This window comes from Orycteropus afer, unplaced genomic scaffold, assembly GCF_000298275.1.
Source record: "Orycteropus afer afer isolate SDZICR_OR568_19922 unplaced genomic scaffold, OryAfe1.0 scaffold00174, whole genome shotgun sequence".
Lineage (NCBI taxonomy): Eukaryota > Metazoa > Chordata > Mammalia > Tubulidentata > Orycteropodidae > Orycteropus > Orycteropus afer.
In genome coordinates this window covers 5809831-5828857 of record NW_006921761.1, presented here as the reverse complement: position 1 = coordinate 5828857, position 19027 = coordinate 5809831, and the positions used below count along the sequence as shown (strand labels likewise).

At 54.3% G+C, this 19027-nt stretch overlaps 1 protein-coding gene across 1 annotated transcript in view; it reads left to right on the top strand.

Moving 5' to 3' along the window:
* The first annotated feature begins 70 nt into the window (after positions 1-70).
* RABL6 (RAB, member RAS oncogene family like 6) overlaps positions 71-19027 on the top strand; it is a 30528-nt gene continuing 11571 nt past the window's right edge. The window contains exons 1-3 of the mRNA XM_007946949.2: positions 71-200; positions 15143-15277; positions 17761-17808. Coding sequence (XP_007945140.1) covers positions 71-200; positions 15143-15277; positions 17761-17808 — 313 coding nt within the window. The remainder of the gene's footprint in view (positions 201-15142; positions 15278-17760; positions 17809-19027) is intronic.

The following is a 19027-nucleotide window of genomic DNA, read 5'->3' as shown; positions in this document are numbered from 1 at the left end:
GCGCGCCACCCCGCGCCGCCACCGCTGAGCTCGCCGGCCGCGCCCGGGCTTGGGCGTCCGAGCGGGGAAGATGTTTTCCGCCCTGAAGAAGCTGGTGGGATCGGAGCAGGCTCCGGGCCGGGACAAGAATATCCCCGCTGGGCTGCAGTCCATGAACCAGGCGCTGCAGAGACGCTTCGCCAAGGGGGTGCAGTACAACAGTGAGTGTGGGGCTGGCCCGGGGCGCCCTCACCCCAGCCCGGCCCGGGCGGCCCCCGGCCTCCCGCGGCGGTTAGGCGGCGCGTTCCGAGCCCGGAGTCCGCTGTGAAGAGACGGCGGAGGGCTGAGGCTTTGGAGCTTCCCGGGGGCCGCCGTCCTCAGGTGCTCGTGGGGCTTTCGGGGCGCGGAGAAGTCGCGCTGTGACCCGTGAAGTCGGCAGGGGCAGGACGTGCGGGACCGTACGCTGTGCTGGGGACGTGGAAGGGCTGGCGCTGCTCTGGTCGCCGCCCCCGGCACCAGGAAGTGCCAGGAACCCCGGGTCCTGCCCTCCGGTGGCAGGTACCAATGCTGTGGCGGTGGCTCGGCGGGTCGCGGGAGGTTCCACTGGGCTTTGTTTGTTTTTGAGGGTTGCTGACGCCGCCAGAGCCCCTTGTTTCTGAGTTTTGGTTAGCCGCGTGCCAGGGCCCAATAGACGTGAACTGAGAGAGACGTGGGAGGCGGGGGTCCTACAGGACCCCGGGGCCAGACTCGGGCATCCCTCGCTCCCCGCTGCCTCTCCGTCCTGAGGAATGCCTGCATGAGGGGCCCTGTCTAGTTAGTTTTACGGCGAGATCCGTGGACGGCGAGGCCAGCCGCAGCCCGAGCGCCCTGGTGGCCCTGCGCCGGCCGCGTCCTGAGCTTGCCTCGTCTGGGAGGAGGTATTACGTAACGGGAGAGCGCGGCGCTGGCGCCGTGACACGAGGCTGGCGCGGCTCCAGGCGGCGAACTGTGTCGCCACCTGAAGAAGTGCCCTGAAAACCCAGCAGGCTGAGGGCACTGCAGCAAGGCGGCCTCTGTTGACGCGGAGTCGAGTCTGAAGACAGCGGCGGCTAGGCCACGGTTCTCGGCTCTCAGAGGAAGCTTCTCTGAGGGATGTCATTCGCAAAGCTCCAGAGGCAGGCGTTCCTGCTGCTCCGCCCTGGGCAGGACGGACCACAGATGCGCAGGGAGCCTTTCCAGGCCCTGCTATAAGTTAGGAAAGCTGCCCAGCCCCGGTCGCTGGCCTGCCCCCGGCCTCTCGAGTTTTCTGTCTTCCTGGCTCTTTCCTCTGCCCTCTGCCCTGGATTTGGTTCCCTGATGCGCTGCTGAGAGTTTGTGGCCCTTCCCTGCCTTTGTGCTGTTGACGGGGGCCTTCAGAACCTGCTTGGGAAGATTCTGTAGGTGGCCAGGGCTCCTTTCGTTGTGTTGCACCTGTTTCCTGCACATTCAGAACAGAGACTATAGCAGTCAGACCAAGTGCTCTGTTACACGTGCCGTTAGAGTGAGCAGTGCCGTTGCTCATTTCACGCTAGCACGTTTAGTATCGGGCCGCTGGCGGGCACAGACGGTTAAGCTGCTGACCAAAGGCTGGCTGTTCGAACCTACCCAGTGGCGCCTCAGAAGCTAGGCCTGGCAGTCTGCTCCTGAAAGGCCGCCGCCGTGAAAAGCTGCGGCACAGAGCTGCCCCCACACACAGTGGCCAGGATTCAGACTCCACAAGCCCACTACCAGACACAGGCCAGAGGGAAGGTCCCCAGGGCGGTGCGTTCGGATGCCTGCCTGACTGCCGCCCCATGGGTCGTGGGCTTGGCAAGACAGACCTGGGGCTGTGCACCTGAAAGGTCACAGCTTGGCATACCCTGTGCAGGAGCACAGCTGGGGTCACCGGGGGTCACAACTGACTCAGCAGCAACTGACAACAACTTTAATGTCGCTGAAAACCTAACTGTACTCAAACTCAGGAAGGACTTACACGTTGAAGGAAATGTTGGTTACCAGGGAGGGGAGGGAAAATTCCTAGATAGATTGAAAATATGTATATATATATATATATATACATGCACGTGTGTGTTTGTGTGCGTATGTGTGTGCGTATGTATGGCATGTGACTGCTAACCAGAAGGCTGACGGTTCAAACCCACAAGCCACTCCTCCAAAGGAAGGTTGGCCAATCTATTTCCATAGAGATACTGCCTCGGAAACCCAAGGAGGGGTCGCTGAGTCGGATCCGATTCCACAGCAGTGAGTTGGGTTTTATTAGTTTATATGTAGATAGATGTACAAACCAAAGATTGTTACTGGGATAGGAGGGAGAGAAAGGGGATGCTTTTGTTTGCAGGGCACTGAGTTTATGCTGATGGTGGTGGAATATTTTGGAAAAGGATAGCAATAATGGTGGCACAATGTGAAAAGTGTCCTCAATGTCTCTGAGCTGTAAAGGGGGAAGTTGTTATGTTGGTGAATGTCTTGTGTATGTTTTCACCACAATAAAAGTAAAAAAGAAAAAAAAAACTTAATTGTACTCAAACTCACTGCCATCAACTCGATTCCGACCCTAGCTCTGGTAGCATAGTGCCTAAGGCACTTGACTGCTAACCAGAAGGCTGGCAGTTCAAACCCACCAGCCACTCCTCGGAAGGAAGATGGGGCAATCTACTTGCGTAGTGATACTGCCTCGGAAACCCAAGGAGGGGTTGCTGAGTCCCTCTGACTCCACGGCATATAACAAGAACAACAACAACAGGGTTTCCAAGGCTGTGAAATGAGCAGAATGCCTGTCTTCGTCCCGCAGAGCGCTGGTGGGTTTGAACCACCGAGCTATTGGTTAGCAGCCATATATTTGCCTTAAGCACTTCAGTAGCGGAGCTCCTTGAACTTAATTGTAGTCCCTTGGAAGTTAAGCCTCGCAAAGGTTTACCTCGGCCTGGCTAGGCTGAGACTAACGGGCAGTGGGGTCGTCAGATGCGGTGGGGACCACTTGGAGTGCGTGGGGGCAGGTCATGTGCTCCTGGAACCCAGTGAAGGGCAGTAATGTGGATCTCACCTCCGTTACAGCTTAGAAATGTTTGATTTCCGGCATCAGTCAGTAGACAAGAAAAGTTCTGAGTGTTTATCTTCCCAAGGACCTTAATTAGGGGAACAAACCAGCCTGTGATCAGCACAGATGCAGGGGTTTAGGGGTAAGAGTTGCCACGAACTGTAGGATAAGGAGCAGCTGGCGTCACCACGCAGAGCCCAAGCACAGCCTTCACTTTAGACTCTTCCTGATGAGGGCCTGCCCGTCTCTGCCGAGCTCGCACACAGCCTATCAAGCGGGGAACTTTTCGACAGGACAGCCCCTCACTGCCAGCGAGTTGATGATGAGACTCAGTCGGTAAATCTTTTCGGAAGTAGATTGCCCCACCTTCCTTGTGTGGAGCGGCTGGTGGGTTTGAACCATCATCCTTCTGGTTAGCAGTTAAATGCCTTAGGCACTGCCCACCAGGGCTCCTTTTTATAGGATGCCGAAGTGTGGAACCGCTGGCGTGGGTGTAGGCATGTCGCAGCTCCCATGGGCGTGTCCTTGCTCCTGTGGGCGTGTCCTTGTGATCCCATGGGCGTGTCCGTGTGACCCCGTGGGCGTGCCTGTGCCCACCCAAGAAAGCCCCCGGGACGGTGGGGCTGCAGTTAGAGCCCAGCATTGGGTTTTAAATGAAGAGGCTTTTGAAAGACTGATGTCCAGGTCAAGCTGCCTTGCCTTTAGGAGCCAACCCACTGCCTAGAGCCATAGCTGTCTGTGGCTGCCTTTCCCGCATTTATTGGCTCAGCCAATGAATGAGTGATCATCAGTGAAAACAGCAGACAAAAGTCTCTGCCCTGTTGCAGTGAGTAGGAGACAGGCAGGGAGCAGTGAAGATACTGAAGGGGGAGACTCGTGGTCGGTCTGAGGGACTAGGTGCTGCAGCGAGGGGTGGCTTGGGCGGGCCGGGGAGGGAGAGGGTGGTCAAGCTCACCTTGCTAAGAAGGGACAGCTGAGCAGGGACAGGAAGGGTGGGAGGACCTGGGGAAGGAGCCTAGTGGGCAGAGAGTGGTAGACACGGGCACCCTTGAAGAACCTGAGAGGTGGGCTGGGACGACGTAGGAAGAGTGCAGGAGGCAGTGACACAGAGCTGGGGTGATGTGAGGACCCTGGAGGGCTTTGAGCAGAGGAGCCACGTGACCTGACCGTGCCAAATGCTGGGCTGGGGGCAGGCTGCAGGGTGTTGAGCAGCAAGGAGCCGGCAGCAGTGACCCTTACCCTCGCCAAAGAGGCTGGGTTCACGGGGCAGATCAGGGCCTACAGAGCACCCCTGGTAGATCCTGGTCATCGGCCTGAGACGAGCTTACACACCACACCCCAAAGCCATGCAGTCACACCCAGAGAGAGGGATACACAAGCCATGTGTTGATGAATACTCTAGGGAGGAAGATGGTGACCACCACGGACCTGAGAGGACAGTTCAACCCTAACAAAAGAGAAGAAGAAGAAGCAGAAATCGATGGTGAAAGAGAACCAGCCGAGGCCTTCGACCAAATGCGGAGTGTGCGTGTGTGCACGACAATCAAGGCAGGCCAGCACGTGCCAGTCCTGCACGGATTCCGGTGGTCCCTCAGGACAGGTGCCCGTCACCAGAGCAGGCGAGGATGGAGGGGGGAAGGAGCCATGCAGGCTCCCCGTGAGCTAGAAGAGAAAGCGCCTGTTGTTAGCACGTGACCTGCAGTAGTAACAGTGCGTTAGTGGAGTGGAATGTGTGGCCTGCCCCGGGCATGCGAACGCTGGTGAACAGAACGTGCTGGTGTGGTTGACCAGCAGGCTAGAGAAGAGACCTTAGGACTGGCTCAACAGGTGCAGAGAAGGCCATGAAATTCAAAACACAGTTCACGTGTGTGGAGAAAATGTGCGCACACGTGCACACACACACGTACGAGCAAGAGGCCTGTCTACCTGCACAGAGCAACCTGCAGGTCTGTGCCTGGTGATGCAACGTAAGGAGGCTGCTTGTTCAACTGAGGCACGTGGAGCTCTGGCAGCACAAGAGAAGGCCAGGGAAGTGCTCACAGAGGCCGCTGCAGGGACAGAATGGCCTAAGTCAGAAAGAGGAGTTTGCTTGGAGCTGGATGCTTTTCCATGTAGGAACCAGAACAGTAGCTAAAAATGGCTCCTGAGTGGCAGTCAGCTGTGCCAGCAGCCTGATGAGGTCGATACCCTGAGCAGCCCTCCCTCTGAAAATGCCGACACACACGGACAGTTGGCGATGCATCACTCAGCTCAGGAGCTTGCACAGAGAGGAGGAGGCAGTCCCTTTCGCTGTCCTTGCTGGTTTTCGGTAGGTTGGGAACCTCGAACTCTGACGGTGGTCAGGGGGATGGATGCGGCACTGAGCTGAGGTGGATGCTGGCAGGGCTGCCAGCCTAGAGTTGCCTGTCCTCGTGAGGGATGTGTCAGCCTGCGAGCCCACACTTCTACTGGGATGGTGGCAGTGGAGCCTGGGGGTGTAACAGGAGAAATCTGAGAGCCAGTGGAGGAAGGGGCCAGCTGGACCCCTGCATGAAGCTGGGGGCTCCTGCACCCACAGTGCAGGCGCCTCCATGTTGATGGAGGGGACATTCCCCTGGTATTCATAGGCACACGTTGACCTTTGCTCCAGTCTGGCCCCTGTGTCAGCAGGGGGTGGGAACTCGCAAGTGGGTTTACTGATGGCATCCAGGTTGCTGGCATCCAGGCAGCTGGCAGAGCAAAGCTGGCGGTGCTGTGCTGCGTTCAGCTCCCTTCTGAGCCACAGGGCATTCCCATGGCTCCCAGAGACGGGAGCCACGAGGGAAGAAGCAGAAGCTACACAGGAAACAAAGCCCCTGAGTGGGTGCAGCAGTGGGGCAGGGCAGGTGTCAGACTCAGACCTGCACGTAGTACCCACGTGGAAATGACAGTCTCAGGACACGCAGGCAGCGTGTCTGCGTGGTTAAAGCCAGCGAGCACCGGACGGTAAGCAGACCATTGATCTGCACAAAAAGACCACGTCTGTCTGAAAAGGAACCTGCCCCCAGGGAGGCGAGAGGAGGGAGAAGAAAGCATAACCCCCAAGGAGTGGGAGGCTGTGTAGACGATAAAGGAACATTGCAAGGCAGCATTGGACTGAGCAAGGGGACAGGTGGACAATGAGAGGAAGGAAACCAGGAGGAGCACTCTGGGTGGCCAGTGCCCCACAGACGCTGGAGAAGGAGTGCCCGGTACCGTGGGGACGCAGGAGGAAGCTCGGAGCTAAAGCACGCGGCCCTGAGGCAGCGAGAGCCCATGGGGCCGCACCAGGCCCGGCCGCGCATGCCCCATCACACCCAGGCTCATCCCGGTGACACGCAGAGGGCACACAGCAAGGACCAGGCGCCAGGGTACAGTCATGGTGTTGGCTCGCAGCCCCGGCCAGGAACGCGGGTCAGGGCAGTGCCAGGACTCAAAATGTTTACCTCTCTTCTCCCCTTCTCACGGGGACAGCGCAGGCCCGGCTCCGTGTACGTGGTGGAGCTCAGTGAGGGGCCCGCGTGGTCGGCCCGCGCCGGGTTGTGGCGCGCCATTGGCCTGCTTTCGCGCGGGACACCAGCCCTGGTCTGCGGGTCAGAAGGCCCCGGGAGGCCTCATCCTCAGGGTGGGACCAACGGGACACCGCTGCCCTGGACAGGTTCAGCCAAGAGCTGGAGTTGGCTTGACACGCGAAAACTCAGCAAAGCCAAAATACGACGTTTACTGCTTCAGGAAGTCAGAAAGCATGCTGGGAGGGAGGTGAGCCCAGGCGCTGTAGCACTTCACCGTGGCAGCAACACGGGCCCTCCTCCACGGGACTGCTGACACGTGGTACACGGGTCATCGGCCGCAGGCGTTCAGTCACGCTGTACACATGGGTCATCCACCACAGGCGTCCGGTCACATTGTACACACAGGTCATCCTCCGCGGGACTGCTGACCCGTGCTACATGGGTCATTGTCCGCAGGCGTCTGGTACACACAGGTCATCGGCTGTGGGACTGCCGACACGTCGCATGCGGGTCATCCACCACAGCCGTCCAGTCACGTGTTACACACAGGTCATTGGCTGTGGGACTGCCAACACGTCGCACGCAGGTCATCCACCACAGGCGTCCAGTGACATGGTACACGCAGGTCATTGGCGGTGGCAGTGCAGACATGCTGTACACACGGGTCGTCCGCAGCAGCCACGCGGTTCATCCGTGGCAGCAGTGCAGACACGGCACACGGGTCACTGCGACAGCCCTTCAGTCACGCTGCACACATGGGTCATCCGCAGCAGCCATGTGGTTCACTGTGACAGCCATTCAGTCACGTTGTCTACACGGGTGATTGTCGGCGGGACAGAGGCACAGAAGAGCACCCACTGACCGCTACTTGGGCTGCGACTGCTGGGGACGGGGCGGCTGCGAAGGGGGGACATCCCGGGGTCCTTGAGAGAGGCATAGCAGATGCCTCTAAGTGGGAAGTGGAGAAGGAGCAGTATAAGAATGTTATTTGGAGGAGTGGAAACCAATACTGTCGTTAATAAAGGCAGTGGCAGCGGCCCCTGGGGAGGGCCCAGAAGTGGAGGTGCCTGTAGCAGAGCACGCCAGCAGGCGGAGAGCAGCGGGGACTGCAACATCTGGCAGCACAGAGTGAGAAGGCACCCTCTGCAGCTGCAGGCCCTCACAAGAAGGTCTGGAAGACAGGAGAGTCCCTGCAAGACTCAAAGAACGACAAGCATGCGTCAGGGCAGACAGCTGTTCAGACAAGGTCCAATTTGTGTGAGTGAAGAGGTGTGCCAGCGAGGTACCAGCAGAACTGAGGGCGCTGGGCAGTGTGGCTGTTACAGGGAGGGAGACGCGACCCTCTGTGCTGGAAAGATGGGACAGGCAGGAACAGTGCAAGGACAGGGGTGGGTTGGGGGAAGTCAGGTCACAGGGAAACGGGAGTTGGGGGGCAGGAAAACAGAGGTCAGCACCAGGGAAGAGGGCAGAGTGCATCCTGCAGTGCCGACCACACGCTTGACCCAGGACACAGTGACCGCTGTCCACGGGAACGAGCCACAGGTGCGATGGAGGAAGGGTGAAAGCCAGGTGGTCGCCAGGTGCCGGGGCCGGAGCAACTGGGACGGCTCGGCTTGGCTGTACTGGTGGCCGACAACATGGGCTCTGAGGACAAGACGCTACCAGAGAAGAGGCGGAACCGACTTTTCTTCTTGAAATCTTCCTCAGTTGATGTTGATGAGCACACGGTGAAGTGTCTACGTGGACAGTTCAGTGACATGGGTGACCTTCCACTGTGAAACCATCCTCACCCTCCTTTCCTGAGTTGCTCCTCCCCCATTAACATAAACTCACTGCCCACTGACTTCCTACCTAGTCCTTCAAGCTGCTGCTGTCAGTTCGATCCCATACACATCTTAAATCAGCATAATGCCAAGGCAGGGCATAGGCATAGTGGCTAAAGCACTTGACTGCTAACCAGAAGGCTGGCGGTTCAAACCCACCAGCCACTCCTCGGAAGGTTGGGCAATTCTACTTCCGTAGTCATACTGCCTCGGAAACCCAAGGAGGGGTCGCTATGAGTCGAGGACGACTCCACGGCACATAACAACAACACAACAACACGTTATTCTTTAGGGTTGCATAGTATTCCATTGTGTGTATGTACCATAATTGATGGACACTTAGGTTGTTTCCATCTTTTGGCTATTGTAAATAGTGATGCAGTGAACTTAGGTTGTTTCCATCTTTTGGCTATTGTAAATAGTGATGCATATATCTGTTTCTGTCCTGGCTCTCACTTCTTTAGGATATATACCTAGTAATGGGATTGCTGGGTCAAATGGTATTTCTAATTCCAACTTTTTAAGGACTCTCCATATTGCTTTCCACAGTGGTTGTATCATTTGACAGTCCGCTAGCAGTGTATTAGAGTCCCAATCTCTCCACATCCTCACCAGCATTTGTTATTTTCTGTCTCTGAATTTCGCCATTAGTGCTGGGATGAGATGGAATCTCATTGTTTTGATTTGCATCTCTCCGATGGCTAATGATCGTGAGCATTTCTTTATGTATCTGCTGGCCGCCTGAATATCCTCTTTGGTGAAGTGTCTATTTGTGTCTTCTGCTCATTTTTTAACTGGATTGTTAATCTTTCTTTTGTTGAGGTGTTAGGGTTTTCTGTAAGTTTTAGAGATAAGTTCCTTGTCAGATACATAATTATTAACAAGTATCAATTTGTTGCTCTCGTTTTCTTATGTGCTTTTTTACTATCACAGCTTTTGCCAGTTCAGCTTTCTACAGGTGGACGATTTTATTGACAACAATTACGGTCATCAGCTGGGCTGCCCTTCCCTTCATCAGTGGGATTTTCTCATCACTGTCAACCTTTCCCTCTCCTTCCTGCCCCCAGGAACCACTAGTACATGTTGGTCTTGACACATTTGCTTTTTGTCTTTTTATATAAGTGAGGTCATACGGTATTGAAGTGTTCTCTAATCTCTTTCAGCAGTGTTTTATAGTTTTTAGTGTGTAAGTCCTTCATGTCCCTGGTTAGTTTATTCCTGGTATTTTTTTCTCTTAGATGCTACTGTAAATGGAATTGCTACACTAATTTCCCATTCATATTTCTCACTGCTAGTGGATAGAAACCCAGCTGAGGTTTGTTTGTTGACCGTCTACCCAACAACTCTGTGAAATTCCTCTATCAGCTCTAAACGTTTTCTGTGGACTCTGGGATTTTCTCTATAGAGGCTCATATCATCCATGGATAGGTAATTTCACTTCTTCTTTTCTAGCCTGGATAACTTTTCTTTTCCTTGTCTTATTGCCCTGGCTAGGACTTCTAATGCAATAATTGAGTAGAAGTGGTGAGAGTACCCTTGTCCTGTTCCCAATTTCAAGAGTCTTCCTCTATGAGAACAGTGTCTTCCTCTGTAAGTACAGTGTTGGCCACTGGCTTTTCACATACGCCCTGAATCATACTGAGGAATTTCTCTTCTGCCTCAGTGTTTTTAGGGTTTTCATCAAGAGAGGGTGTTGGCTTTTGTCAAATGCTTTGTCTGTATCCATAGAGATGATCCTATGGTTCTTGTCCTTTGTTCTGTTGATGCTGTGTATGTTGTTGATTGATTCTCTTATATTGAACCATCCCTGCACTCCTGGAATAAATCTCACTTGGTCATAGTGTATGGCTCTTGGATTCTATTGGCTAATATTTTATTTAGGATTTTTGCATCTGTATGTGTAAGATCACCTGCAGTTTTCTTTTCTTGTGGTGTCTTTGTCTGGTTTTGGTATCATGGTTATGTTTGCTTCATAGAATTGATTAGGGAGCACTCCTTCCTTTTCTGTCTGTTGGAAAGGTTTAACAGCATTGGTGTTAATTCGTCTCTAAATGTTTGGTGGAATTCCCCCGTGAAGCCGTCTGGTCCAGGACTCTTTAGTGCTGTGAGATTTTTCATCACTGATGCAATCTCTGCGCTTGTTAAAACCCGTTGGGACTTTCTGTTTGCTCTTGAGTCAGTTTGGGTAGGTTGTGTGCTTAGAATACATCCGTTTCATCCAGGTTATCTGGTTTGCCATATGTTGTTGTTGTTAGGTGCCGTTGCGTCGGCTCTGACTCGTAGCAACCCTTTACACAGCAGAACGAAACAATGCCTGGTCCTGTGCCGGCCTCGTGATCCTTGCTGTACCCGAGCCCATTGTTGTAGCCACCGTGTCGTCCATCTCAGTGAGGGTCTTCTCCTTGTTTGTTGACCCTCCACTTTACCCAGCGTGACATCCTTCTCCAGGGAACGGTCCTTTCTGACAACATGACCAAAGTAGGTGAGGTGAGGTCTGGCCATTCTCACTTTCAGGGAGCATTCCGGCTGCACTTCTTCCAGAACAGATTTGTTTGTTCTTCTGGCAGTCCACAGTACTTTCAGTATTCTTGGCCAACACCACAGCTCAAAAGCATCAACTCTTCTTCAGTTTTCCTTATTCATTGTCTAGCTTTTACATGCATATGAGGTGACTGAACATACCATGGCTTGGGTCAGGCACATCTTAGTCTTCAGAGAGACATCTTTGCTCTTCAGCACTTTGAAGAGGTCTTTTATTGCAGATTCGCCCAGTACAATACATTGTCTGACTCTTGACTGCTGCTTCCATTGGTGTTGATTGTAGAACCAAGTAATACGAAAATCTTAACAACATCAATCTTTTCTCCATTTATCATGATGCTGCTTATCGGTCCAGTTGTGAGGATTTTCGTTTTCTTTATTTTGAGTCCATACTGCAGAATATAGTCTTTAATCTGCTGCAGTAAGTGCTTCAAGTCATCTTCACTTTGAACAAGCTCAGTTGTGTTGTCTGCATATCGCAGGTTGTTAATGAGTCTTCCTCCAATCCTGATGCCATGTTCTTTGTGTAGTTCAGCTTCTCGGATTATCTGCTCAGCACACAGATTGAATGAGTACGGTGAAAGGATACAACCCTGATGCACTCTCTTCTTGATTTTAAACCATGCAGTATCTCCTTGTTCTGTTCAAATGACAGCCTCCTGGTCTATGTACAGGTTCCTCATGAGCACAATCAAGTGTTCTGGAATTCCCATTCTTTGCAGTGTTACCCATAATTTATTATGATCCACACAGTCGAGTGCTTTTGCATAGTCAATAAAACACAAGTAAACATCTTTCTGGTATTCTTTGCTTTCAGCCAAGATCCATCTGACGTCAGCTATGATACCTCTTGTTCCATGTCCTCTTCTGAATCCACCTTGCATTTCTAGAACTCCTCGGTCAATATACTGCTGCAACCGTTTTTTAATTATCTTCAGCAAGATTTCACTTGCGTGTGATACCAGTGATATGCTTGATAATTCGTACGTTCTGTGGGATTGCTTTTCTTTGGCATGGGCACCAATATGGGCCTTCAGTCGGTCAGCCAGCCAGGCACTCCAGAAGGTTCTGTCACAATTGTCTTAATTTTTGTCAGATCGATTCTAACGTTACCTCTTTCATTTCTCAGTTTGGTTATTTACTTCTTCATTTTATCAGTGTAGTTACAGGTTTGTCAGTTTTATTGATCTTTTCAAAGAATCACCTGCTAGTGTTACTGAGTCTCTGTTGCTTTCTGGTTTTGCTTTAATTTCTACACTGGTCTTTGGTCTTTCCTCTCTCTGATCGCTGTAGGCTTAGTTTGCCTTTGTTCCTGGAGCTTTTGAGTTGGGCTGTTCATTCTCAATCTTTCTTCTTTTCTTCATGTCAGTGTTTATTGTTGTCAGCTTCCCTCTGAGTCCTGCCTTTACTGCGTCCACATGGCTTGGTGTCTTGTGACCTCATTGTCATTTGACTCTTGAAACTGATGATTCCTTTCAGTTTAATTTCTGCCTCCTCCCATTGGTGGTTTGGGTGGTGGTGTTATGTACCGTCCAGTCGGACCTGACTCATAGCGACCCCTCCTTGGGTTTCCGAGGTGGTATCACTACGGAAGTAGATTGCCCAACCTTCCTTCTGAGGAGTGGCTGCTGGGTTTGAACCACCAGCCTTCTGGTTAGCAGTCAAGTGCCTTAGGCACTATACTACCCTTGGCCTGTTGGTAGTGTGATGATCAGTGTGTTCCTTAATTCCCACATGTTGATGTGTTTTCCGAGTATTTTCTGTTACTGACATCTAGCGTCACTCCGTTGTTGTCAGAGAAGGTACTTGGTACGATTTTAAAGTTTATCCAGACTTCTTTGTGAGCAAGCATGGCCTGTCTTGAAGAACGGTCCACAGCAATCGGACTAGAATGTGTAGTGTGCTGTTTTGGGGTAGAGTTCTGTGTGGGTCTGTTGAGTCCAGTTGGTTAAAATGATTGTTTCTAACATTCATTTACTAAGAAGGTAAACCTCAATGTATCATGCCTAGTAACATATTCTGGTGTTCATATGGGAAAAACAATAGGGCCACAAGAAGAAATGGACAAGTGCCCTGTTAATGTGGAAAATGTTCAACCAAGTAACTGTGGGTCAGGCTGCCAGCAAATGGGGACAGAGGCAGGAGGTGGGCCAAGGAGTGTAGTGTGGTGGCCGCCATGAGCTGGCTGATGCAGAGACAGTGTGAGACAGCTCAGACCCATGCCCTTCAGCCCCGGTCGAAGAGTCCCAGGGGTGGCCACAAAGCATGTCCCATGAACGTCAGAGAGCCGGTACCTTGTTAGGTTCTCGCGAAGTCACTAACAAAGGACAGTCAAAACGTTTATATCTTACATCTGGAAATTGTTATGTTGTTAATGTGCCGTCAAGTCAATTAAAACACCTTTAAACAAAGAAGAAACACTGAAGTAAGGATGTGCTTAGATAATGAAGTCTGCACACACTAAAACTGTGGGGTCCCAGCCAAGCAGCCCTGTGGGCAAGAGTGTCAGTGGCAAATGTTCACTTCAGTGAAGAAGGGGCTGGAGGTGAGCACCCAGCAATCCCGTGAAGGGCAGGCTGGACCCAGTGAAAGTAGGGGAGGCTGAAGCCCAGACATGAGCTCGAGACAGGGCTGCCCATGAGCTCGAGACAGGGCCCCCTGTACAGACAGGTTTTCAGATCCCGTGAACGAATTTGACTGCAGTTACTCCCGAGAGCAGAAAGGCAGCAGACTGTTTGACTGGTTCATACCAGTAAGTTTGGAAAAATTAGATGTCAGGATAAATCCTAAGGAAAGACCCAGCTTCTCAGAAGTGACTCAGAGCCTGGAGTTCTGCAGCCGGGGAGCACCTGCATTCAGCTCCGATGGCTTGTTAGGTCCACCAAGCACTCAGAGTGGCACGTCCAGCCCTACCAGCCCTTCTGGAGAAGACACAGAGGGTGGACAGCCACCAACTCACCGAGTCCAACACCAAGTGGGGGTCACTCGAGGAGGACAGCTGTGGACCAGTGCCCCCTGGAGTCACGGTGCCACATACTGCAACCTGAGCACCTGGCATCCAGCCACACTCCTGGGCCCTGGCTCCCAAGAGGCCAGATGGGGCTCAGTTACAGACCCGTTGGTATGTCTTCCTTCACAAGAGCAGAGGGGCCGTTGTGTGACCAGGCAATATCCACCTGTGAATACAGGTAAAGCGTCGGTGCGTCACAAGCGGGCAGACACGTGCAGAATCAGTGTCCTTAGGAGACCCTAACCAGTGCCTTGAGAGTGACAAGGACAAAATGGCAGGACTGGGAGGGGGAGCAGAACTCCCACTACTTGTGGAGAGCATGGTGTCTGCCAGGAGACCTTGAGGCACTCTACAGAGCCCAGTGACCTGTGGGGGAGAGTGAAAATGGGCAGCTGTTACAGTTGTTGGTCACACATGTCTGGTAAGCTTGAAGGCTCACATGCTCTAGAGATGCTCCTGTGTCGACATGTGGACACGTTCTCAGCCAGTAGCAGGAACCCAGAAGCAGCCCACATGCCCCAACAGCAGTCTGGGTGCATGGACTCTGTGAGCCGCCACGGAACAGCCCGCCTCCTGGTGCCATCCCCATGAGCCGTTGCAGGTTGGCCTGTTAGGATCCATAGGCTGTGTTCTGGAAGTAGACCACCAGGCCTGTCTCCCTAGTCTCTCAGTCTGGAAGCTCTGCTGAAACCTGCCCACCACAGGCAGCCTTGTATCCAGCATCACAGCAACACTCGAGCCCCTGCTGCACGAGGGGGACAGGTGGGGGGTGGTGCAGGGTGAGAGCAGACCACTCAGACCCCGGGGCTGTGTCAGGGGCACCTCAGGCAGAACGTGACCGTGGGCAGTGGTGGAGCCCGGGCCTGGCTTCCAGCCGTGTGGGCAAAGGTGCCTGGGAGGGGAGGGCTGTGGTTGTGGAGCAGGGAGCACAGGGCCCCTGTGCTGCGTCAGAGCCTGGCTTGGCCACCAGGAGCCCGTCAGCCAGTGTCCTGTGTGCCGGGGTGCCCTGCACACCAGCACTTAGTAAACGCTCCCGGTGACACTGGCCTGTCCGCAGGACGGACCGCACCCGGTGACACCGGCCTGTGTGCAGGACACGCTGCGCCTGGTGATGCCTATCCACAGGACAGACTGCACGCAGTGAGTGACACTGGCCCGTCCGCAGGACGGACCATGCCCAGTGACACTGGCCTCTCTGCTCTTCTCTTTCCGGTCTCTGCCCCAGTGAAGATTGTGATCCGTGGGGACAGGAACACGGGCAAGACGGCCTTGTGGCACCGGCTGCAGGGGAAGAAGTTTGTGGAGGAGTACATCCCCACCCAGGAGATCCAGGTCACCAGCATCCACTGGGGCTATAAGAGTAAGGGCGGCGCTCAGGGCTCGGGGGCTCCCACAGGGCAGGCTCAGCCCTAGGAGCGTCCCCTGCCCTGTGTCCTCGGGACTCGGGGGGCTGGCAAGGGTGCCCTTCTGAATACCAGGACTCGGGGGCTGGCAGGGGGGCCCTTCGAAAGCAGGGACTCCAGGAGCTGGCGAGGGTGCCCTGCTTTAAGCTATGTCTAAACCCACCCTGTGTCCTGGGCCAGGACTCTTAAGAAGCCTGCTTGAGGGTTGTAGCCTCAAAGCGATTGTCCACTGGCTGCCAGGAACTGGACGCTGAGGGAGCCATGGGGTGTCGTACTGTGGCATGTGAGGTGGGGGCCAGAGGAGGCACACGACAGAAGGCAGCTAGGGCAGGACCCCTCGGTGCTCCCGGGTCCTCTCCCGGGAACTGTCACCACAGCCCCTGCTGCTCACAGCCTCAGCGGCCTCTGCTGCTTCTGAGGTGGGCAGCCTCTCAGGACTGCTGGCTGTGCTTTGGACAGTGCCATGTCCTCTCCTCCTCAGCCAAGTGGCAAGGAGGTCTAGGCTGTTACAGGCAAAGTGCTCAGGGCTCTGGGCCAGGGCAGGCCGTGGACAGTGACGGCAGGCCCTGGGACCACATCTGGTCAGCCTGCCTGGAAGCAGAGGGGCTGCTTTGCATGTAAAGGAGTCCTGACAGCAGAGGTGCTCCAAGTCATTTCAAATCTCATTAAGAAATAAAGTCACACCTGTCATGTTAACAGTGGGCCATGCGGGGCCCTTTTTGAAAGGCCTGTCCTGACATTTAGTGACACGCACATGTCCTTCTTCCAGATGTGATCCTCCACATGGAAACACCTTGTGTGTGCCTGTCCACGTGTGGGTGCCCACATGTGAACGACTGTGTGACCATCTCGTGTGCCTGTCCACGTGTGGGTGCCCACATGTGAACGACTGTGTGACCATCTCGTGTGCCTGTGCACGTGTGCATGTTACCATCCTGTGTGAGCATCCACATGTGACCATCTGCATGTGCATGTTGACATGTGAACGTTCTGTGTGGGCATCCGTGTGAACAGCTGCCTGTGATGCTCATGTGAACATCCAGTGTAACCATCTACATGTGCATGTCCACATGTGAATGTCCTGCATGAACATTCTCGTGGAATCATCTTCACATGGGTGTCCGTGTTTGAATGAATATGTGTCCGTGAATGTCCATCTGTAAACATCCATGCATGGCCATCTGCATATGAATGTCCACGTGTGAGCATCCTTTGTGACCATGTATCTACATGTGATTGTCTGCATGTGACCATCTGCCTGTGAATGTCCCATGTGAGCATCCTGTGTGAGCATCCATCCATGACCATCTGCATGTGAATGTCCATGTGTGAACATCCCATGTGAACATCCATGTGTGATCATCTGCATGTGAATGTCCATATGTGAGCATCCCATGTAATATCCTCTGAGCATCCATCTGTGACCATCTGCATGTGAATGTTCCATGTGAACATCCATGTGTGACCATCTGCCCATGAACGTCCCATGTGAGTATCCATGCATGACAGTCTGCCTGTGAACATCTACACGGCTGGCCTCATGTCACTGCCTGTGTGTGGATGCCTGCATGTAACTGCATGTGACCATCCCACATGAATGCCTGTGTGTGAATGCCCCTTGTAAATATCCTTGTGTCAGTGTCCCCATGTGACTGCATGCCCTCCACACAGTCCAGCATCACCTCACCCGTCACAGGGCTCGGCTGGCTCTCTGGGAGCCATCGCTCAGGCTTCCTTCCTGGTGCCATGTGGGTGGACCGGATGGAGTGAGCATGTACCCCAGGGGCCAGGCGTGTACGCCTCTCCGTCTCTGGGCTGGCACACATAGCCTCACACCCAAAGGCTCTTACAGGCTGACGAGTGGCTGCCTGCACTCTGCTGCCTACACGGCACGTGTGAGCAGCTCAGTGGGCAGGAGGGTGGGACAGTCGAGAAGGATACACTGGAATCCACTCGGGTCCCAGGTGACCCCAAGAGGCTGGGGCCCACACGTGTCCCCACTGTATGGCCTGTGAGGCGAGGGGGTGGAGTAGGGGAGATGTATCAAGGACACGGGGATCATGCCCAGCCAGAAGCATGGCCAAGGCTGCTGCCCCCTCATGTCCCCCAGCCCCTGGCCTGCCCTCCCACACACGAGGAGAGCCATAGGCGTGGGAGGGGCCGCTGCAGGGTGGGGCCTCTAGGAAGGGCACTGTCCGTGGGCAGGGCTTACCAACAGGATGCCGTTTGAGCAAGAGCTGGGGTCTGGGGGACAACGGAGTGTTGGGGTGGGACCTGGCAGCTGGGTGGGTGGCAGGCAAGACGGGGGCGGGCAAGGGGAAATGGGCAAATGGGCGTGGAGGGTGGGGGGCGTGTGGGCTGGTGGAGGGAGCAATGACTCCAGGACCCCCTTGGAGACCAGATGTTACTCTGGGAGTTAATCTTTCAATTCCCTTTCTAGCCACTGACGACATCGTGAAAGTTGAGGTCTGGGACGTAGTGGACAAAGGTGAGTGGTGTGTCGTTCATGCACATGTTACCTGTAGACCTAGGCGTCCTGATTCCTGTCCCCTCACACACAAACACATACACACACACGTCACCCATAGAACCAGGCATCCTGATTCCTGTCCCCTTGAACACACACACACACGCACGTGTTTCACCCATAGAACCAGGCGTCCTGATTCCTATCCCCCACACACACTCACACACACGTGTCATGCTTTAGAACCAGGTGTCCTGATTCCTGTCGCCCCACACACACACACATCACCCATAGAACCCGGTGTCCTGATTCATGTTCCCACACACAGAAACACACGTGTCACCCATAGAACCAGGCGTCCTGGTTCCTGTCCCCATCCAGCCCCACATCATCCTGTAGAACCCATCAGCCCTGCATGTGTTCAGGTGCTGGCCCAAGTTTGGTGACTGGGCATGTCCTTGTCCCCCATTAGTCTCAGCCTTGCACTGCTGTGGCGGGTGTAATGGACACCTTGTGCAGGCCAGGGACATTCCCCTCTGAGCACATGAGGTCCTCAAGGTCACTGTCGTGCCATGGCCAGGGTCGTCCCAGACCTGGGCAGCCTGTGTGTCTGGTGTCTGGGGAGGTTCCAGTCCCACTTGCAGGGACAGCCACATCCATCCCTGTGTCACCATCTCACTTCTGTGCTATTTTCTCCTTGCACTCAGGCAACAAGTTCCTCCTGGGTGACGCTGCCGGTGAGCGCACACTGGCTCTGAGCCTCGGGGTGTGTGTGTGTGTGTGTGTGTGTGCTGTGCTGACACTGCCCCACGCTGGCTCTGAGCCTTGGTGTGTGTGTGTGTGTGTGTGTGTACGCAGTGCTCACACCGCCCTACACTGGCTCTGAGCCTCGGGTGTGTGTGTGTGTGTGTACGCGCAGTGCTGACACCGCCCCACACTGGTTCTGAGCCTCGGGTGTGTGTGTGTGCAGTGCTGACACCACCCCACACCGGCTCTGAGCCTCGGGTGTGTGTGTGTGTGTGTGTATGCGCAGTGCTGACACCACCCCACACTGGCTCTGATTCTCGGTGTGTGTGTGTGTGTATGCAGTGCTGACACCGCCCCGCACCGGCTCTGAGCCTCGGGTGTGTGTGTGCGCGTGTGTGTGCAGTGCTGACACCACCCCACACCGGCTCTGAGCCTCGGGGGGTGTGTGTGTATGTGTGTGCGTGCGTGTGCAGTGCTGACACCGCCCCACACC